The sequence below is a fragment of the Nerophis lumbriciformis genome, linkage group LG02, assembly GCF_033978685.3.
Source record: "Nerophis lumbriciformis linkage group LG02, RoL_Nlum_v2.1, whole genome shotgun sequence".
NCBI lineage: Eukaryota > Metazoa > Chordata > Actinopteri > Syngnathiformes > Syngnathidae > Nerophis > Nerophis lumbriciformis.
The window spans coordinates 16387501-16411084 of record NC_084549.2 but is presented as its reverse complement, the minus strand read 5'-3'; the positions used below and the strand labels follow the sequence as shown (position 1 = coordinate 16411084).

The 23584-nt window shown below is 37.8% G+C and overlaps 1 protein-coding gene across 3 annotated transcripts in view; it reads right to left on the bottom strand.

Annotated features, from left to right (window-relative positions):
* The window catches only part of slit1a (slit homolog 1a (Drosophila)), a 298698-nt gene that overhangs the window by 119410 nt on the left and 155704 nt on the right, over positions 1 to 23584 (bottom strand). For all 3 annotated transcript variants that reach the window (XM_061947175.1, XM_061947254.1, XM_061947335.2), the window contains exons 6-9: positions 23159 to 23230; positions 19099 to 19170; positions 7477 to 7548; positions 6663 to 6826 (exon numbers count right to left, since the gene is read on the bottom strand). In XM_061947175.1, the coding sequence (XP_061803159.1) occupies positions 6663 to 6826; positions 7477 to 7548; positions 19099 to 19170; positions 23159 to 23230 (380 nt within the window). The remainder of the gene's footprint in view (positions 1 to 6662; positions 6827 to 7476; positions 7549 to 19098; positions 19171 to 23158; positions 23231 to 23584) is intronic.

The window sequence follows — 23584 nt, the reverse complement described above, 5'->3', positions numbered from 1 at the left end:
TGGGGCAGCAGCCTAAGCAGGGAAGCCCAGACTTCCCTCTCCCCAGCCACTTCGTCCAGCTCTTCCCGGGGGATCCCGAGGCGTTCCCAGGCCAGCCGGGAGACATAGTCTTCCCAACGTGTCCTGGGTCTTCCCTCCTACCGGTCGGACGTGCCCTAAACACCTCCCTAGGGAGGCGCTCGGGTGGCATCCTGACCAGATGCCCGAACCACCTCATCTGGCTCCTCTCGATGTGGAGGAGCAGCGGCTTTACTTTGAACTCCCCCCGGATGACAGAGCTTCTCACCCTATCTCTAAGGGAGAGCCCCGCTACCCGGCGGAGGAAACTCATTTCGGCCGCTTGTACCCGTGATCTTGTCCTTTCGGTCATAACCCAAAGCTCATGACCATAGGTGAGGATGGGAACGTAGATCGACCGATAAATTGAGAGCTTTGCCTTCCGGCTCAGCTCCTTCTTCACCACAACGGATCGATACAGCGTCCGCATTACTGAAGACGCCTCACGATCCACTCTTCCCTCACTCGTGAACAAGACTCCGAGGTACTTGAACTCCTCCACTTGGGGCAAGATCTCCTCCCCAACCCAGAGATGGCACTCCACCCTTTTCCGGGCGAGAACCATGGACTCGGACTTGGAGGTGCTGATTCCCATCCCAGTCGCTTCACACTCAGCTGCGAACCGATCCAGTGAGAGCTGAAGATCCTGGCCAGATGAAGCCATCAGGACCACATCATCTGCAAAAAGCAGAGACCTAATCCTGCAGCCACCAAACCGGATCCCCTCAACGCCTTGACTGCGCCTAGAAATTCTGTCCATAAAAGTTATGAACAGAATCGGTGACAAAGGGCAGCCTTGGCGGAGTCCAACCCTCACTGGAAACGTGTCCGACTTACTGCCGGCAATGCGAACCAAGCTCTGACATTGATCATACAGGGAGCGGACTGCCACAATCAGACAGTCCGATACCAAACACTCTCTGAGCACTCCCCACAGGACTTCCCGAGGGACACGGTCGAATGCCTTCTCCAAGTCCACAAAGCACATGTAGACTGGTTGGGCAAACTCCCATGCACCCTCAAGGACCCTGCCGAGAGTATAGAGCTGGTCCACAGTTCCACGACCAGGACGAAAAGTCAACTCTCAAATTTTTAAATAAATCATGTCACACTTTGAACTGGACACCAAATCTGTTATCTGTTTCTTTGTCAGTTAGTGAAGACCAAGTCTTTCAAATATTTTCTTGGATTTTCAAATTCTATTTGAGTTTTGTCTCTCTTAGAATTAAAAATGTCGAGCAAAGTGAGACCAGCTTGCTAGTAAATAAATAACATTTAAAAAATAGAGGCAGCTCACTGGTAAGTGCTGCTATTTGAGCTATTTTTAGAACAGGCCAGCGGGCTACTCATCTGGTCCTTACGGGCTACCTGGTGCCCGCGGGCACCGCGTTGGTGACCCCTGTTGTAGACAAATAGTGCCACCTGGCACTGGAGAAAGACATAGAAAAACCTCACCATAATCCACAAAGTCAAAACCCACAGCACATGTACTAGAGATTTGTCACACAACCAATGCAATTGCTCTTTCCGTAAATTATATAAATGGCCTTTATATATGTAAATATATATACAGTCGCGGTCAAAAGTTATACACTTGTAAAGAACATAATGTCATGGCTGTCTTGAGTTTCCAATACTTTCTACAACTCTTATTTTATTGTGATTTGTGACTTGTTGGTCACAAAAAACATTCATGAAGTTTGGTTCTTTTATGAATTTATTATGAAAATGTGAGCAAATGTGCTGGGTCAAAAGTATACATACAGCAATGTTAATATTTGCTTACATGTCCCTTGGCAAGTTTCACTGCAATAAGGCGCTTTTGGTAGCCATCCACAAGCTTCTGCTTGAATTTTTGACCACTCCTCTTGACATAAATGTGTTGGTTTTCTGACATGGACTTGTTTCTTCAGCATTGTCTACACGTTTAAGTCAGGAGTTTGGGAAGGCCATTCTAAAACCTTAATTCTAGCCTGATTGAGCCATTCTTTTACCACTTTTGACGTGTGTTTGGGGTCATCGTCCTGTTGGAACACCCAACTGCGCCCAAGACCCAACCTCCGGGCTGATGATTTTAGGTTGTCCTGAAGAATTTGGAGGTAATCCTCCTTTTTCATTGTCCTATTTACTCTCTGTAAAATACCAGTTCCATTGTCAGCAAAACAGGCCCAGAGCATAATACTACCACCACCATGCTTGACGGTAGGTTTGGTGTTCCTGGGATTAAAGGCCTCACTTTTTCTCCTCCAAATATATTGCTGGGTATTGTGGCCAAACAGCTCAATTTTTGCAGAGAGTAATTTCACCACACTTAGTGTGTGTGTGACTATTAGTGGTACTTTAACTTGAACTTTTAAATGACAGCTGCCACCGGCACTGAAGAAATACAAAGAATGATTTAAAAATAATCCACAAAGTCAGAAAAGTTGCAACAATACAGCAGTGTACAGCTGATGGCACATGAACACAGGGGGCATCGCACGCACGTTTATAGCCGAGTCTGAATGGGCCTAATTTAGTCGCTAGCCCCAAACTACGCATGCGTTTACTTGTTCCTAAAAGTGGAACGTTTCTGGTATTTTATTATACTCCATCCATTCATCCATTTTCTCCAGTTTGTCCCTTTTGAGATCGCGGTGGGAGCTGGAGCCTATTTCAGCTGCATTTTTCCTAATTCATTTTTCCATGAAGGTCAAAGGGGAGTGCACTTCTTTTTGGAATTTTGACCATCATTCACTATCCTTATGTCAGACAGGAGCACACGTCTTTCCCTTTTCTGCGCATTCAAATTGTGAAAAATTGCTAGCAAGAGGCGGCTAACAATACAGGTAATGAACAGGGATACGATCTATTGCGTCTTTAAAGGCCGCTCAAACCCATCCAACACCGTTTTATATACATGCTGTAGGTATGTATGTAATGGACTCACTCATTTCAAGGAGTGCCTTTAACTTTTACAATTTAACTTTAACAATTGCTATGTTAAAGTTAAAAAGTTAAAGTACCAATGATTGTCACACACACACTAGGTGTGGCGAAATTATTCTCTGCATTTGACCCATCACCCTTGATCACCTCCTGGGAGGTGAGGGGAGCAGTGAGCAGCGGCGGTGGCCACGCCCGGGAATCATTTTTGGTGATTTAACCCCCAATTCCAACCCTTGATGCTGAGTGCCAAGCAGGGTAATGGTAATAACATTTTTTTTTTGTAGTCTTTGGTATGGCACTGTGAAATCAACGTTAACAGCGAGGAAATACATAACTTTCTGTGTTTACTACCACTATTGAGCGCTTTGGCACATTATTATGTAGCATTATCGCGAAACATTTTTTGAATACGTACATAAAACAGTAACTTAAAAGTCAATTCTTACTTGGATGGTTGTATCTTTCAGCACTTGTGCTCTCTTATTGTGCTATGTGACTGTGGAGGGAGGGGTGGCCAGCGCTGTCTGCAGGAGCAAAGGTCACCGCCTCTGTCTATGGTGTTGAGGGCAGAGCACCATCAGATAGGGGCGGGGCAAGTGCCGACGGCGAGACACAGCTGACAGGTGATTAGATTTCCCAGGTGGTACGAGTTAATCTAATCATCTGTTGTCTTTAACAGTAAGCGGGCGGGAACAGGAGGAGAGAGAGGTTACGAAAGGTGACTGAAAAGTCAAGTCCTGCTGGAGAAACTTAATTCTATGTACATTAAAACCTTGCTAAAAACTGCACGCTTGGCTCCTGTGCCGTGTCTCACAGTGGAACTGCTAGGAAGCAACTTCTACAATGACATTTTTTCAGAGCCATACTGGATATCATCAAGTTAGCATGTGAATATTAAAAGTTGATCAACTTCCCAGCTTGGTGTCACCACCTACCACTATACAGGTGAGATGTATGATTTATAATATCGCATTTACTTTCACTAACTCAAAGGCAATACAGCAGCAGCAGTTCAAGCTCCTTCGTCTTTATTTTATGGCGGGGCGCAACCAACGTTATTAGCAGCTCAAGTTGCCAGTAGCTGGCTACTTGCTAATGGTCGGAGGAGCAGTGTGAGCAAAGCGATGTGTCACAAGGCCAGAAAAGTAGTTCCTTGGTGTTAGCTCTTACGATAAAAAAAGCTGTGATAGCTGTCACGGTTGCGCACGGATTGAGCGAGTGTAACGGAGGCCAGCCAGTGGGGTTGGACCATGTGTCACTCACTCCCTGACAACCTTTACAGCAGGGTTGGTTACAAGGTTGATAGCTCGGGCTTTTAGACGGACGACCCAGGTTGGAGTCCCGGGCCGAACTGAAAGCAAGGATTGAACCAAGCAGTTTGCACTTGTCATGACCCCAGGTTGCAGAGATAGATGGTGACGTACAGGTAAAAGAGTTGAATTGACCTGGGGAAAAATAACAAACGGTGGCAAACAGAAGGCTAGTGCAAAGTGCGCAGTGGAATGAAGGAATCCAGCACAAAAGCAAAAAGTGACACAATACAATAATATATATAATACATATAATACATATAATAATATATAATATATATATATAAAACAATACAATCCTCCAGAAGGTCTTATCTTTGTCCATGTGATGTCAGATGAAACAAAAATGTAACTGTTTGGCCACAATACCCAGCAATATGTTTGGAGGAGAAAAGGTGAGGCCTTTAATCCCAGAAACACCATGCCTACCGTCAAGCATGGTGGTGGTATTATTATGCTCTGGGCCCCTTTTGCTGCCAATGGAACTGGTGCTTTACAGAGAGTAAATGGGACAATGAAGAAGGAGGATTACCTCCAAATTCTTCAGGACAACCTAAAATCATCAGCCCAGAGGTTGGGTCTTGGGCGCAGTTGGGTGTTCCAACAGGACAATGACCCCAAACACACGTCAAAAGTTGTAAAGGAATGGCTAAATCAGGCTAGAAATAAGGTTTTAGAATGGCCTTCCCAAAGTCCTGACTTAAACGTGTGGACAATGCTGAAGAAACAAGTCCATGTCAGAAAACCAACAAATTGGATGGATATATATATATATATATATATATATATATATATATATATATATATATATATATATATATATATATATATATATATATATAAAATTAAAGGAAAAAAATCCCCTGAAGAGCAGAGAAACCTGCAAAACAGGCTTGTATGGATGAAATAGCCTCTGTGTTTTTTTCCTGACCTAACGTACATATGTTGATGTCATGTTATTGATGGGAAAATGCATTTTTAGACAATATGATTTGCCTGAGCGGCTAGGACACACCGAAAGTAACAAGCAGTAAAAAATGGATTAGAAACGACAGATTTAAAATAATAATAATAATAATAATAATACAAAAAAAAATAAAAAAAATTTTTTTTTAATTTAAACTTGGGACTTCCCACGGGCCGGATTTTGGACACTGGCGGGCCGCAGTTTGGGGACCCCTGTTTTAAGCATTAGGAATGCGACTTAAATCATTGTTTTCTGGTGGCAAAAGCTTGTTTCTGGAACCGATTCATGACTATTACAGACTATTAGACCAATCACTCTATCACAAAAAAAAAAGAGTTGTAGAAATGATTGGAAACTCAAGACAGCCATGACATGATGTTCTTTACAAGTGTACGTAAACTTTTGATCGCGACTGTATATATATTTACGTATATAAAGGCCATTTATATAATTTACGGAAAGAGCAGTTGCATTGTTTGTATGAAAAAAAAAATATATATATATATATATATACTTCTGCTGGAGCATTTATGATATCAATTACTAAGTATTACTAATCACTAAGTATTTTTGCTCTGATCAGTTTTCCGCTGCAGTTCCAAACCTGCTCTTTTTTGGTCATTGGTAATTTTTCGGGTTTTGGTGGTTTGCTATTTTCTTCGATGAGGTACATTTTGATTGACAAAATATTAAAATTTGTTTTACCAAACTCTCCAAAATAAAAACTAACTAGATAAAATTAAATACAATAAAATTAAATAACTATTATTTATTGACAAATATACATATATATATAATTATTATTTTTTTTAAATAAGAAAAAAATCCCCTGAAGAGCAGAGAAACCTGCGAAACAGGCTTGTATGGATGAAATAGCCTCTGTGTATTTTCGTGACCTAACGTATATATATTGATGTCACGTTATCGATGGGAAAATGCATTTTAGACAATATGATTTGCCTGAGCGGCTAGGAGACACCGAGAGTAACAAGCAGTAGAAAATGGATTAGAAATGACAGATTTAAAAAAATTAATTATTTAAAAAATAATAATACTAATTGTATTTATTTTTTTATTTTTTTAAAACTTTTTTTTAAAGGGGCCGGATTTTGGGCACCCCTGTTGTAAGCATTAAGAATGCGACTTAAATCATTGTTTTCTGGTGGCAAAAGCTTGTTTCTGGAACCAATTCATGACTATTACAGACTATTAGTTTAAAAATAGTCTTCCAACCCAAACAAAGCAGGTCACCAAGACCTGCAAGCTGGGAAGGTATGTGTGCAACAAGGGAGTCACAGTAGCTACCAGAAAATAGACACCAGCAAGGATCTACCAAACATGGTTTGATAACTGCGTTTACGTTCTAAATACGATGCCAAATCCTTGTGGCGCTCTCTTACCCGAGCAGCTGAATTCGTGTTTCTGCACCTCGGCCACATTGAGACCTTTGAGCTCGGGCGGGGCCGTGCACTGGGTGAACAGACCAATGGTGGGCCGCTGCCGGAGCCACTGGGCCAACCAGGCCAGATGACAGTCACAGTTGAGATTGTTGGAGTGGAGACGGCTGTAAAAGAAAGAAGAAGAAAAAAAAAAGAAGCTATTTGAAGATCTCCTTCTGCCTCAATTGCCAGTTAATTTGACAGCGAGTGAAGACACAAATAGCCCAAACGTGTCTGTTCTTTCCTTGAACTCATTACAAGCGGCCGCTGTGGCTGAAGGCGCTCCATAACGTGCAACATGAAGGATGGTAAATGATGCGGGGAAGGAGCCAATACTCCAAACATGGCATTCCCGGAATGCTGCCTTGGTCCAGAATAGCCCGCTTTGGTGTTTTGACCATGTATCCATGTGCACAGACGCATACAACACACCAAATGTGGCCCCACTGCGAGCGAGGAAGCCCCAAAAGTCCACCGCAAGAACATTGGAGGCCCCGACTGTGAGTGTTTGAGCATGCATGTTTTCATTTGTACATTGAGTAATCACATCATTGCACAATAGGCTCCTATTTGCGTCTATAAGGGCCGGTTGTTGTTGTGTTTAGATGAGATAATAGCTCCTGGCTCTGCTACAGACCCCAATGTGGTTCTTTGCGGTTCCTGTGGGGGCCCCCTCTATACTGACTGGAAGGACGGAGCGTATCGACTTCAGCGCTCACTCTACCGAGGCCATTTAGTGTGTTCTTTTTAAAGCAGGAAAATAGGTGTCACTCACAAGGTTCGCAGTTTGGGCATGTGGTTGAAGCTGGAAACCGGGATGCTGCTGATGTTGTTGTTGTTCAGGGTTCTGCGGGAAGAAAAGAGCAACATTGATTGATTGAGACTTTTATTAGTAGATTGCACAGTACAGTAAATATTCCGTACAATTGACCACTAAATAGTAACACCCGAATAAGTTTTTCAACTTGTTTAAGTCGGGGCCCACGTTAATCAATTCATGGTAAAGATGTAACAATGTAACGGCTCGGGGGATGAATTGGCTTTTAATGATGTCATTGCATTAATATGCGCTCCTGGAGCCTTTTTAGGACCAGCAAACGTGAGAAAAATATAAAATAAAAGTGCCCGCACTCATTTACTACAAAGCCACGCTGTTGTAACATGTGTCTTGCTGAAATAAGCAGGGGCGTCCAAGATGGCAACATATGTGCCTTTCAGCATTAATGGTGCCTTCACGGATGTGTAAGTTACCCATGCCTTGGACACTAATACACCCCCATACCATCACAGATGCTGGCTTTTGAAAGTTGCGCCTAGAACAATCCGGACGGTTCTTTTCCTCTTCGATCCGGAGGACACGACGTCCACGGTTTCCAAAAACTATTTGAAATATGGACTCGTCAGACCACAGAACACTTTTCCACTTTGCATCAGTCCATCTTAGATGAGCTCGGGCCCAGCGAAGCCGGCGGCGTTCCTGGGTGTTGTTGATAAATGGCTTTGGCTTTGCATAGTAGAGTTTTAACTTGCACTTACAGATGGAGCGACCAACTGTAGTTACTGACAGTGGTTTTCTGAAATGTTCCTGAGCCCATGCGGTGATATCATTTACACACTGATGTCGCTTTTTGATGCAGTACCGCCTGAGGGATCGAAGGTCCGTAATATCATCGCTTACGTGCAGTGATTTCTCCAGATTCTCTGAACCTTTTGATGATATTACGGACCGTAGATGGTGAAATCCCTAAATTCCTTGCAATAGCTGGTTGAGAAATGTTGTTCTTAAACTGTTCAACAATTTGCTCACACATTTGTTCACAAAGTGGTGACCCTCGCCCCATCTTTGGAGTGGAACCCTTCAGAGTCATATAACATGGCACTTGACACATGCTAACTGTTAGCTTGTTAAAATGAACGTGCAAACGTTTTTAGCCAATTTTGCAGCCGAACGCCTCAAACTCATAACTTGGTACTTGACACACGCTGTTAGCATGCTAACATTAATGTGTTAACTTTTTTTTGGACAATTTTGCAGGGGAACGCTTCAGAGTCATATAACTTGGCACTTGACACATGCTAAATGTTAGCATGTTAAAATTAACGTGCAAACGTTTTTAGCCAATTTTGCAGACGAACACCTTAGACTCAATTAACTTGGTACTTGACACACACGGTTAGCATGCTAACATCAACATGCTAACTTTTTTTTTTGGCCAATTTTGCAGCCGAACGCCTGAAACTCATAACTTGGTACTTGACACACGCTGTTAGCATGCTAACATTAATGTGTTAACTTATTTTTTTATTTATTTTTTGGCCAATTTTCCAGTCGAAATCTTCAAAGTCGTATAACTTGGCACTTGACACATGCTAAATGTTAGCATGTTAAAATTAACGTGCAAACTTTTTTAGCCAATTTTGCAGACGAACACCTTGGACTCAATTAACTTGGTACTTGACACACGCTGTTAGCATGCTAACATCAACATGCTAACTTTTTTTTTGGTCAATTTTGCAGCCGAACGCCTCAAATTCATAACTTGGTACTTGACACACGCTGTTAGCATGCTAACATTAATGTGTTAACTTAGTTTAAAAAAAAAAATTTGGCCAATTTTGCAGTCGAAAGCTTCGGAGTCATATAACTTGGCACTTGACACATGCTAAATGTTAGCATGTTAAAATTAACATGCAAACTTTTTTAGCCAATTTAGCAGCCGAACGCCTCAAATTCATAACTTGGTACTTGACACACGCTGTTAGCATGCTAACATTAATGTGTTAACTTAGTTTAAAAAAAAAAATTTGGCCAATTTTGCAGTCGAAAGCTTCGGAGTCATATAACTTGGCACTTGACACATGCTAAATGTTAGCATGTTAAAATTAACATGCAAACTTTTTTAGCCAATTTTGCAGCCGAACGCCTCAGACACAATCAACTTGGTACTTGACACACGCTGTTAGCATGCTAACATCAACTTGCTAACTTTTTTTTAGCCAATTTTGCAGTGGAACGCTTCAGAGTCATTTAACTTGGCACTTGACTCATACCAACTGTTATTTTTGGCTACTGTAACATTACACAGTTTGAACAGTAACACTGTGTATGAATATAGGAAAATAAAACACTGTACTTTAATTAAGTTATTCTTTGGCGTACTACTAATTGTTTGAATAAAAGCATCGAGGCTTGATTTTAGCTAACACCACTTCCAATACACTATTGTTTGACCTATGAGTCTTGTTGAAAAATCTACTTTTAAAAATATATTTTTATATAATTAATGTGTCTGATTAACTGTTTGATTGTTCTGTGTTTTATTTAAACCGTCACCTTAATTGCCCCCCCAGCCCCCAGGGATAAATCAACTTTTCGGAATCTGGAAGACAATTTCGTTGTTTGGTGTTTTTAATGTAGCTCTATTCTCCCTCTCTCTCTCTCATGGTGGCACCCCGCTGAGAATATAACACCTCATTCCTCGCAGATGGGGAAACCTTTGCCCCTCCACACACACACACACACACACACACACACACACACACACACACACACACACACACACACACACACACACACACACACTTGTATTTGTTACCTTCTTGAGACCTCCTAAAAATCTTTAGGACCACCCTTTCTAGATATATAAAGATTTGTATTTACAACATTAATAATATATATATACTTGTTGTGAAAAAATGAGTTGGTATTTCACAAGAAAAAGGTCACAATTTCACAAGAAAAACTTAGAATTTTGGCAGTATTAATAATTAAAGTTGTAATTTTACTCAACACAAGTCAAAATTTTACAAGAAAAACGGAACATTTGTGCAATATTATGATAAAAGTTGGAATTTTACTCAATAAAAGTCGCAATTTCACAAGAAAAGCTTAACATTTTAGCAACTTTGTGAAGAGAGTCGTAATTTTACCCGACAAAAGTCACAATTTTATAAAAATGTTGGCAATATTATATTCCATCCATCCATTTTCTACCTTCGGGGTCACGGGGGGCGCTGAAGCCTATCGCAGCTACAATCGGGCGGAAGGCGGGGTACACCCTGGACAAGTCACCACCTCATCGCAGGGCCAACACAGATAGACAAATCGTAATTTTACTTTGCAAAATTATGACAAAAGTCATAATTTTACTCAAAAAAAGTCACTATTTTACGAGAACAACTAAAAAATTGGCACTATTGTGATAAAAGTCCGAATTTTATATGACAAATGTCACCATTTTGCATAAAAAAGTAATATTTTGACGAGAAAATATTGCAATAGTACAGAAACAGAAAGAATATGAGAAATTGTTCCCAATTTTATAAGAAAAAAAGTCTACACATTGTCAGAAAAAGACTGCTTGTAGTTCATTTATTTTTGTGGGGAATTTTTTGTTTGTAATTGGTTTTTAATCTTCATTATTTACTTCAAGTTAATATAGAATGTCTCTATATACATACTTAGTTTATTTTTTTTATGAATTTTGGCCAAAGGGGGCGCATTTCAATTTCTTACACACACTTGTTATTACATATGTTGGCCAGAGGTGGAGCACTTCAAATTTTTACACACACTTGTTATTTCATATGTTGACCAGAGGGGGCATACTTTTAAAACCTACACACAGTCAATTTGAAAAATCCCTCCTTTTTGGGACCACCCTCATTTTGATAGATTTCACCACCAGGGGTGCAAATGAGACATTCTCTATTACATGCAATGGTTTTCCATACTGGGACCATGATTTATGTCCTAACTTGTTCACCGCTCCTCATATGGAAGGTACTTTTCCTTGTTGATGTCTCAAGAAGGGTAGAATACAAGAACACACACACACACACACTCTTGTATTTGTGACCTTCTTAGGCCTCTAAAAAAATGCCTACATCTTTAGGACCACCCTTTCTGGATACAGTATATAAAGATTTGTATTTACAACATTAATAATATATGCATACTATGCAAATATAAACAAGTGTGTTGGGGGGAAAGGAGTTGGAATTTCACAAGAAAAAGGTCACAGTTTCACAAGAAAACGTAGAAATTTGGCAGTGTTATAAATAAAAATCGTAATTTTACTCAACGCAAGTCAAAATTTTACAAGAAAAATGAAACATTTGTGCAATGTTATGATAAAAGTTGGAATTTTACTCAATAACAGTCGCAATTTTATAAGAAAAGCTTAACATTTTGGCAATTTTATGAAAAGAGTCATAATTTTACTCGACAAAAGTCACAATTTCATAAGAAAACTTTAAAATGTTGGCGATATTATAATAATAATCGGAATTTTACTTTGCAAAATCATGACAAAAGTCATAATTTCATTAAAAAAAATTCACTATTTTACGATAACTAAAAAATTGGCACTATTGTGATAAAAGTCAGAATTTTATATGACAAATCTCACCATTTTGCATAAAAAAAGTAATACTTTTACGAGAAAATATTGCAATATTACAGAAACAAAGAATATGAGAAATCCATCCCAATTTTATAAGAATAAAATCGACACATTGTCAGAAAAAGACTGCTTTAAGTTAATTTATTTTTGGGGGGGAATTTTTTGTTTGTAATTGGTTTTTAATCTTCATGATTTACTTCAAGTTATTACAGTATGTCTCTATATACATACTTAGTTTATTTTTTTTAATTACTTTTTCCCAAAGGGGGTGCATTTCAATTTCTTACATCACTTGTTATTTCATATGTTGGCCAGAGGTGGAGCACTTCAAATTTTTAAACACACTTGTTATTTCATATGTTGACCAGAGGGGGCGCACTTTTAAAACAGACACACAGTCAATTTGAAAAATCCCTCCTTTTTGGGACCACCCTCAATTTGATAGATTTCACCACCAGGGGTGCAAACGAGACATTCTCTATTAGACGCAATAGTTTTCCGTATTGGGACCATAATTTATGTCCTAACTTGTTCACCGCTCCTCATATGGAAGGTACTTTTCCTTGTTGATGTCTCAAGAAGGGTAGGAATACAAGAACACACACACACTCTTGTATTTGTGACCTTCTTGAGCCTCTAAAAAATGCCTATATCTTTAGGACCACCCTTTCTAGATACAGTATATAAAGATTTGTATTTACAACATTAATAATATATACATACTATGCAAATATAAACAAGTGTGTTGGGGAAAAAGGAGTTGGAATTTCACAAGAAAAAGGTCACAGTTTCACAAGAAAAACGTAGAAATTTGTCAGTGTTATAAATAAAAATCGTAATTTTACTCAACGCAAGTCAAAATTTTACAAGAAAAACGAAACATTTGTGCAATGTTATGATAAAAGTTGGAATTTTACTCAATAACAGTCGCAATTTTATAAGAAAAGCTTAACATTTTGGCAATTTTATGAAAAGAGTCATAATTTTACTCGACAAAAGTCACAATTTCATAAGAAAACTTTAAAATGTTGGCGATATTATAATAATAATCGGAATTTTACTTGGCAAAATGATGACAAAAGTCCTAACTTGTTCACCGCTCCTCATATGGAAGGTACTTTTCCTTGTTGATGTCTCAAGAAGGATAGAAATACAAGAACACACACACACACACACACACCCCAGTCGCCCCTGTGTGGAGTCCTCAGACACCTCACGGTGGAATCGTGGGCATCAGCTGCAGTCGGGGAATCGGGTCATTTCAATCAGCCTAATAACCCCTCGCCATATTTCAACCTGTCCCCCCCCTCCCCCATAAAGCCTCCACATACAGACCCCATCAAAACAACCCCCACTTACACCTTTATGACAAGCTATCACTACATCTGCAATCCATCCACGCCATGAAAGCAGCCTTTAAATGGCTTTTTTGTGGTCTCCCCTGCACCCCCTTACAAAAGCAGCCTTTTACTAGAAAAATAACAAGGCTGCCGAAGCCCTTGTGGCCCAAACTGCCTTTGTTTTAGGGGGGCGGGCTCACACAAAGGCTTGTGAATACAAATGATGATTAGTTGAAAAAAAAAAAAAATGGCACCAGTGAGTCCAGGATACTTGAGAAGGATTTAGATCAGGCTGCTGACTAGCTGACCCAGGGATGGAAAAGGCTCTCTATATGGGGGGTGTTCATGTGATGGAGACTGTAGGACGGGGCTGCCCAAACTTTTTGTCTCCGAGGGCCAAATTAAAAATGTGCCAATGGTCTGAGGGCCAAATTTCTACTATGCAACAATCACCAGGAGTGAGGAATGTAGCCTTAAACACCATATATAAATATAACTACGTTGTCAGGTTCCATAGATGGCAACTAGTTAGCATGTAAACAAATATATAGATTTTACAGTAAAAAACTGAATTTTACGATATAATGTAATGTTTTTCCCAACAAATTACTGTAAATTGAAAAACTATTGTTTTTACGTTAAAATTCAGTTTTTACCATAAAATCTTTGCCCTTTTTTTTTTTTTTTTTACAATGCTTTACTGTAAACAGTACCATTTTAATTTTTACCGCAAAATTCTGCTGATGCTTACCACCATCCTTAAATGATTTTCACTACTATTGTAATTATTCTATGGTATTGTGAATAAAACTTGAAACTTAAAACTACTACTTTTTTTTACTGTAAAACCTAAGTTCCCTGCTTTACAGCGCATTACTGTGAATGAAAAATGGCACCACTGATGACTTTATGGTAAATTTCTGGTCAGGTTTTTACAGTAAAATTTTACTTCTTTTTTTTTTTTTTTTTTAACAGTACAGCCTTGCGAACTTGCCATAAATAATTGTACATCTCAATAGATGGCAACTAGTTAGCATGTAAACAAAAACATAACTTGTACAGTAAACAGAATTTTACAATAAAATGTACAGTTTTTTTCCCACCAAATTACTGTAAATTGAAAAACTGTTGTTTTTATGTTAAAATTCCGGTGACTAAACTGCCAGTTTTTACCGTAAAATTTATGGCCATTTTTTTTACAGTGCATTACTGTAAGTAGAAAAACAGTACCATTGTTATTTTTACCGCAAAATTCTGCCGACTGTGCAGCTACTTTTTTAGCCTTATACGCCATATATAAATATGACCTAGTAGAAGTTGTCATGTTCAATAGATGGCAACTACTTAGCATGTTAACAAAATGTTAACAAAAATATAGCTTTTACGGTAAAACCAGAATTTTACAAAAAAATTTGCAGTTTTTTCCCCCCACTAAAACACTGTAAATTGAAAAACTGTTGTTTTTACGTTAAAATTCCGGTGACTAAACTGCCAGTTTTTTTACCGTAAAATCTATGGCCATTTTTTTTACAGTGCATGACTAAGTAGAAAAACAGTACCATTGTTATTTTTACCGCAAAATTCTGCCGACTGTGCAGCTACTTTTTTAGCCTTACACGCCATATATAAATATAACCTAGTAGAGGTTGTCAGGTTCAATAGATGGCAACTACTTAGCATGTTAACAAAATGTTAACAAAAATATAGCTTTTACGTTAAAACCTTAATTTTACAATAAAATGTACCGTTTTTTTTCCCACTAAAATACTGTAAATTGAAAAACTGTTGTTTTTACGCAAAAATTCCGGTGATTAAGCTACCATTTTTTTACCGTAAAATCTATGACCATTTTTTTTTACAGTGCATTACTGTAAGTAGAAAAACAGCACCATTGTTATTTTTACAGCTAAATTCTGCTGTCTGTGCAGCTACTTTTTTACTGCAAAATCTAAGTTCCCTGTTTTTTACAGCGCATTCCTGTAAATTAAAAATGACACCAGTGATGATTTTATGGTAAATTTCTGGTCAGGTTTTTACAGTAAAATTTTACTGTTTTTTTTTTTTTTAACAGTACAGCCTTGCGAACTTGCCATAAATAATTGTACATCTCAATAGATGGCAACTAGTTAGCATGTAAACAAAAACATAGCTTGTACAGTAAACAGAATTTTACAATAAAATGTACAGTTTTTTTTCCCACTAAAATACTGTAAATTGAAAAACTGTTGTTTTTACGTAAAAATTCCGGTGATTAAGCTCCCATTTTTTACCATAAAATCTATGGCCATTTTTTTTTATAGTGCATTACTGCAAGTAGAAAAACAGCACCATTGTTATTTTTACAGCAAAATGCTGCTGTCTGTGCAGCTACTTTTTTACTGTAAAATCTAAGTTCCCTGTTTTTTACAGCGCATTCCTGTAAATTAAAAATGACACCAGTGATGATTTTATGGTAAATTTCTGGTCAGGTTTTTACAGTAATATTTTACTGTTTTTTTTTTTTTTTAACAGTACAGCCTTGCGAACTTGCCATAAATAATTGTACATCTCAATAGATGGCAACTAGTTAGCATGTAAACAAAAACATAGCTTGTACAGTAAACAGAATTTTACAATAAAATGTACAGTTTTTTCCCACCAAATTACTGTAAATTGAAAAACTGTTGTTTTTACGTTAAAATTCCGGTGACTAAACTGCCATTTTTTTTACCGTAAAATCTATGGCCATTTTTTTACAGTGCATTACTGTAAGTAGAAAAACAGTACCACTGTTATTTTTACCGCAAAATTCTGCCGACTGTGCAGCTACTTTTTTAGCCTTATACGCCATATATAAATATAACCTAGTAGAAGTTGTCATGTTCAATAGATGGCAACTACTTAGCATGTTAACAAAATGTTAACAAAAATATAGCTTATACGTTAAAACCTTAATTTTACAATAAAATTTACAGTTTTTTTCCCACTAAAATACTGTAAATTGAAAAACTGTTGTTTTTACGTAAAAATTCCGGTGATTAAGCTCCCATTTTTTACCGTAAAATCTATGGCCATTTTTTTTTATAGTGCATTACTGTAAGTAGAAAAACAGCACCATTGTTATTTTTAGAGCAAAATGCTGCTGTCTGTGCAGCTACTTTTTTACTGCAAAATCTAAGTTCCCTGTTTTTTACAGCGCATTCCTGTAAATTAAAAATGACACCAGTGATGATTTTATGGTAAATTTCTGGTCAGGTTTTTACAGTAAAATGTGACTTTTTTTTTTTTTTTTTTTTTTTTTTACAGTACAGCCTTGCGAACATGCCATCAATGATTGTACAGCTCAATAGATGGCAACTAGTTAGCATGTTAACAAAAATATAGCTTTTACTGTAAAAAACAGAATTTTAGAATAAAATGTGCAGTTTTTTTCCCCACCAAATTGAGGTAAATTGAAAAACTGTTCTTTTGACGTTAAAATTCCGGTGACGAAGCTGCCATTTTTTTATAACGTAAAATCTATGGCCATTTTTTTTACAGTGCATTACTGTAAATAGAAAAACAGTACCATTGTTATTTTTACCGCAAAATTCTGCCGACTGTGCAGCTACTTTTTTTAGCTTTATACGCCATATATAAATATAACCTAGTAGAGGTTGTCAGGTTCAATAGATGGCAACTAGTTAGCATGTTAACAAAATGTTAACAAAAATATATATTTTACGGTAAAACCAGAATTTTACAAAAAAATTTACAGTTTTTTCCCCCACTAAAATACTGTAAATTGAAAAACTGTTGTTTTTACGTTAAAATTCCGGTGACGAAGCTGCCATTTTTTTGTAACGTAAAATCTATGGCCATTTTTTTTTACAGTGCATTACTGTAAATAGAAAAACAGTACCATTGTTATTTTACCGCAAAATTCTGCCGTCTGTGCAGCTACTTTTTTACTGTAAAATCTAAGTTCCCTGCTTTTACAGTGCATTACTGTACATGACAAATGGCACGGTAAATTTCTGGTCAGGTTTTACAGCAAAATTTGACTTTTTATTTTTCTTTTACAGTACAGCCTTGTGAACATGCCATCCATGATTGTACAGCTTGAAAGAGGTCCGGGCTAAAGTAAAAATGTGCCAATGGTCTGAAGGCCACATTTTTACCATGCAACAGCACCGGGAGTGAGGAATGTAGCCTTATACACCTTATATAAATATAACTAGTAGAGGTTGTTAGGTTCAATAGATGGCAACTAGTTAGCATGTAAAAAAACATATATAACTTTTACGGTAAATAAAACAGAATTTTACTATAAAATGTACAGTTTTTTCCCATCAAATCACTATAAATTGAAAAACAGGTTTTTTTACGTAAAAATTCCAGTGACTGAGCTGCCAGTTTTTTACTGTAAAATCTATGGCCAATTTTTTTTTACAGTGCATTACTGTAAATTGAAAAACTGTTGTTTTTACGTTAAAATTCCGGTGACTAAGGTGCCAGTTTGTTACCGTAAAATCTATGGCCATTTTTTTTTATAGTGCATTACTGTAAATAGAAAAACAGCACTATTGTTTTTTTTTACAGCAAAATCCTGCCGTCTGTGCAGCTACTTTTTTACTGTAAAATCTAAGTTCCCTGTTTTTACAGCGCATTACTGTGAATGACAAATGGCACCAATTATGATTTTACAGTAAATTTCTGGTCAGGTTTTGACAGTAAAATTTGCCTTTTTCGTATCAATGATTGTACACCTCAATAGATGGCAACTAGTTAGCATGTAAACAAAAATATAGCTTTTACGGTAAAAAAAACAACAATTTTACAATAAAATGTACAGTTTTTTCCCACCAAATTACTGTAAATGACAAATGGCACGGTAAATTTCTGGTCAGGTTTTTACAGTAAAATGTGACTTTTTTTTTTTTACAGTACAGCCTTGTGAACATGCCATCAATGTTGTCAGGTTAGATGGATGGCAAAAATATAGGTTTTACGGTAAAACCGGATCTTTACAACAAAATGTAGTTTTTTTCCCCACCAAATTACTGTAAATGGAAAAACTGTTGTTTTGACGTTAAAATTCCGGTGACGAAGTCGCCATTTTTTCTCAATGTAAAATCTATGGAATTTTTTTTTTTTTTTTACAGTGCATTACTGTAAATAGAAAAACAGTACCATTGTTATTTTTATCGCAAAACTCTGCCGACTATGCAGCTACTTTTTTAACTGTAAAATCTAAGTTTCCTGTTGTTTTTACATTAGAATTCTGGTGACTAAACTGCCAGTTTATTACCGGTAGATTTCTGGTCAGGGTTTTACAGTCAAATGTTACTTTTATTTTACAGTACAGCCTTGCGAACATGCCATCAATGATTGAACAGCTTGAAAGAGGTCCGTATAAATGTGTATTCAGTTTGGTAGCCATCGTTTGGCGGGCCAAAATATGTGACACAAAGGGCCAAATTTGGCCCGCGGGCCCCCCTTTGGGACATCCCTGATGTAGAACAAAGAGTTAATGGACTGTGCTGCAGGAGCCTCAGTCTCCAAAGGGATGAAGGAAACAAACTAAGGATGTGTTGGTGACATAGTGTGGGATATACTCAATGACATAGTGTAAGATATACTCAATGACATAGTGTAAGATATACTCAATGACATAGTGTGGGATATACTCACAGCACTTCCAAGCCTCTCAGAGCTCTGAAGGCGCCGTCCTCGATGCAGCCGATGTGGTTTTTATCCAGCTGACTGCAGAGACAAAGAGCTTTGTTATCAAACACGCTCGTTATCGCTGATACGCTGATGCTAAATCGATACTGTTCATGGTGTATCCCCCAGAGTGCAAGAAGCAGTTTGCATCATCGTTACTTCTGCATCTACTGTACGGCCGCCATAACCACTTCATCGCTGCTATGGGGCATCTGTGCGCAGCTGCAGTCAGGGTGGTTGTTAGTCCACTTAATCACAATGATACACTACCCACTCAACACACACACACACACACACACACTAATGTGTTACCACAAATGAGGACCATTAATTCCTAAAATGCTCCTGTTTTCTGCGAACAGCAGCTTGTGTTGTGTTGATGGGTGTGTTGTTGTAAACCACTACCACTCCGCTGTAATTGGGGGGTGTCGTTTTGTTAGAGGGAAGGCCTTTATTTAGAGACACAAACGTCGAATGTTACCACCGTCGTCCCTCGCCACTTTGCACTTCGAATATTGCGGTTTCCACAACATTTAACAGAAAAAATAAAAGTCAAATAAAGCATATTCTACGTATATATTTGGCTGAAATTAATAGCTAAAGCAAGTCTTATTTACAGTATGTCTTACATGTATTATCATCTTATGTTCTATTATTATGTTGTGGTTAAGGTTTGTGTTTATTTCAAACATGCATACATTTACAACACAATACATCACAATTTTTTTTCAACATGTTCGAAAAGGAGTAGGAAGAAGCACAGTTTATTTAATCTTACCTAGAGATGTCCGATAATGGCTTTCTTGCCTATATCCGATATTCCGATATTGTCCAACTCTTAATTATCGATACCGATATATACAGTCGTGGAATTAACACATTATTATGCCTAATTTTGTTGTGATGCCCCGCTGGATGCATTAAACAATGTAACAAGGTTTTCCAAAATAAATCAACTCAAGTTATGGAAAAAAATGCCAACATGGCACTGCCATATTTATTATTGAAGTCACAAAGTGCATTTTTTTTAACATGCCTCAATACAGCAGCTTGGAATTTGGGACATGCTCTACCTGAGAGAGCATGAGGAGGTTGAGGTGGGCGGGGGGCAGGGTTAGCGGGGGGTGTATATTGTAGCGTCCCGGAAGAGTTAGTGCTGCAAGGGGTTCTGGGTATTTGTTCTGTTGTGTTTATGTTGTGTTACGGTGCGGATGTTCTCCCAAAATGTGTTTGACATTCTTGTTTGGTGTGGGTTCACAGTGTGGCGCATATTTGTAACAGTGTTAAAGTTGTTTATACGGCCACCCTCAGTGTGACCTGTATGGCTGTTGATCAAGTATGCATTGCATTCACTTGTGAGTAGATATTATGTGACTGGGCCGGCACGCAAAAGCAGTGCCTTTAAGGTTTATTGCCGCTCTGTACTTCTCCCGACGTCCGTGTACACAGCGGCGTTTTAAAAAGTCATACATTTTACTTTTTGAAACAGATACCGATAATTTTGAAACCGATACCGATAAGTTCCGATATTACATTTTAAAGCATTTATCAACCGCTAATATAGGACTGCCGATATTATCGGACATCTCTAATTATGTTGTGGTTATGGTTTGATTTTATTTCAAACATAATACGTCACAATTTCCATTTTCTCTTTTCAACATGTTCAAAAAGGAGTAGGAAGAAGCACAGCTAATTTAATCTTACCCCTTTTCCTTTACATAGCAGTTGCTAACACTTTTGTTCACTTCCTGTTCTCAATGTATTCACAATATACTCCATAAGTAATAACATAAACATTTTTTTAAATATATATATAAATAAATAGTGAAGTAAGTTATTTTTAATATGGTGAAATAAATAAGATGATCAACAAATGGGGGGGGGCATTATAGCTCAGTTGGTAGAGTGGCCATGCCAGCAACTTGAGGGTTCCAGGTTCGATCCCCGCTTCAGCCATCCTAGTCACTGCCGTTGTGTCCTTGGGCAAGACACTTTACCCACCTGCTCCCAGTGCCACCCACACTGGTTTAAATGTAACTTAGATATTGGGTTTCACTATGTAAAGCGCTTTGAGTCACTAGAGAAAAAGCGCTATATAAATATTATTCACAATTCACAAATTCAGAATGTTTATTATGGTTCTTCTTCTTTGTAAACACTTTGAGATTGAACAGTATTTTGAACTTTCAGCACATGGAAGCTCAGTTCTAACTTGGATTTGACAAAGTATTCCCACGTCGTGGTCATGTTGTAGTGGCCGGGTGAAGATGCTTGGAGAATTGATGTGTGTAATCTAAAAAGTTAAAGTACCAATGATTGTCACACACACACTAGGTGTGGCGAAATTATTCTCTGCATTTGACCCATCACCCTTGATACAGTAGAACACACTCAAGGCTGCTATATTAGGTAAAGCAAGCTTAAAAGTGACTATATGGCTCTTATTTCATGTTTATAGGGCTTTATTTATGTTAAAAACAGTGTGTTATGCTCTAATTTTGAAAATATTTGATTGGTTAATAATAATTCCACTTTTGAGGATTTTTTTAAAAACATTTTTTACCACGGTCAGGCCTGGAACTTATTGGCCGTGATAGACGAGGGATGACTGTAGACAATATAACAGCTATATTGTTATTTATGTTGGGTGAAGATCCACAAAGTAATACATCAACATGGGCAGCCTCAACAACATCACTGGATAACTAATTGCTGTTAAATATTAAATATGTATTCAATGACATATGATCAACTTCAATACTGCAGGGACTTCAAATGCAGCCACACTTTAATTCTGTGTCTCTGTTGTGTGCTGAAGTGTTGGTTAGCATCATAGAGCTTGCAGTTAATCTTTATCGTGTTGACAACAGAACCAACGCAATCATATTTAAGTATACAACATGTACGTAAACTGAACGTAGAGTTTAAAACTATTATAATAACAAGGGAATGTAAATTGTGGGACAAAAAAAGACTGACAAATAATACAGAGCGATCATAGAATTAACACTAATTGCCATTAAAGCCCAATTAGAAGATAAGATTGAACTCTTTAATGTCAATTCAGGTGATAACTACAAAATGTACCTAATATAACCCTTTAAAACATTTGTGCATTAGAAATAATAATAATTTATTTATTATTTTTATATTATTATTATTCTGGGGCGTTGTGGCCTGGTCGCTAGAGCAACTTGAGGGTTCCAGGTTCGATTCCCGCTTCCACCCGACACTTTACCCACCTTCTCCCAGTGTCACCTACACTGGTTTAAATGTACCGTATTTTTCGGACTATAAGTCTCAGTTTTTTTCATAGTTTGGCCAAGGGTGCGACTTATACTCAGGAGCGACTTATGTGTGAAATTATTAACACATTACCGTAAAATATCAAATAATATTATTTAGCTCATTCACGTAAGAGACTAGACGTATAAGATTTCGTGGGATTTAGCGATTAGGAGTGACAGATTGTTTGGTAAACGTATAGCATGTTCTATATGTTATAGTTATTTGAATGACTCTTACCATAATATGTTACCTTAACATACCAAGCACCTTCTCAGTTGGTTATTTATGCCTCATATAACGTACACTTATTCAGCCTGTTGTTCACTATTCTTTATTTATTTTAAATTGCCTTTCAAATGTCTATTCTTGGTGTTGGGTTTTATCAAATACATTTCCCCAAAAAATGCGACTTATACTCCAGTGCGACTTATATGTTTTTTTCCTTCTTTATTGTGCATTTTCGGCCGGTGCGACTTATACTCCGGAGAGACTTATACGGTAGCTTAAAAATGTAGATAATGAGTTTCATTATGTAAAGCGCTTTGAGTCGCTAGAGAAAAACTGCTATATACCGTATTTTTCGGAGTATAAGTCGCACCTGCCGAAAATGCATAATACAGAAGGAAAAAAACATTAGGCAACTTTCATAAACTATGAAAAAAACTGCGACTTATAGTCCGAAAAATACGGTAAATATAATGCACTTCATTTCTAGGGTGAACAGTAAAATACTCACAGATTCTTGATGTCTGTTGCTCCTCTGAAAGATTTCCTTGGGATGGACTGGATGAAGTTCTCGCTCAGATCTCTGTGGAGACAAAAAGTGTTCCTTCTTAGGACATGCAGTATATTTTCCAGTTTTATCTGTTTTTACGAGTTCTATCAATGTAACGCGAAGTGACATGTTCACAATGCAAAACCTCGATAGACCTTTAACAGTCCCTGCAGGAAGACACAACATTGCACCAATTCACGCAAATTCAACCAATCTTCGAGGATTATGTGCATCCTCACAACTTTGTCCAGTGCTCGCAACTTCTCCTACACATTTTTGGCCAATGAGCGTCATTTTAGCCAATCAAAATGTATCAATAAGTCGCACTCAAACCCGCACGTCCACAGTCTAATCAAAACTTGTGTAGACAAAGCAGGAACAACAACA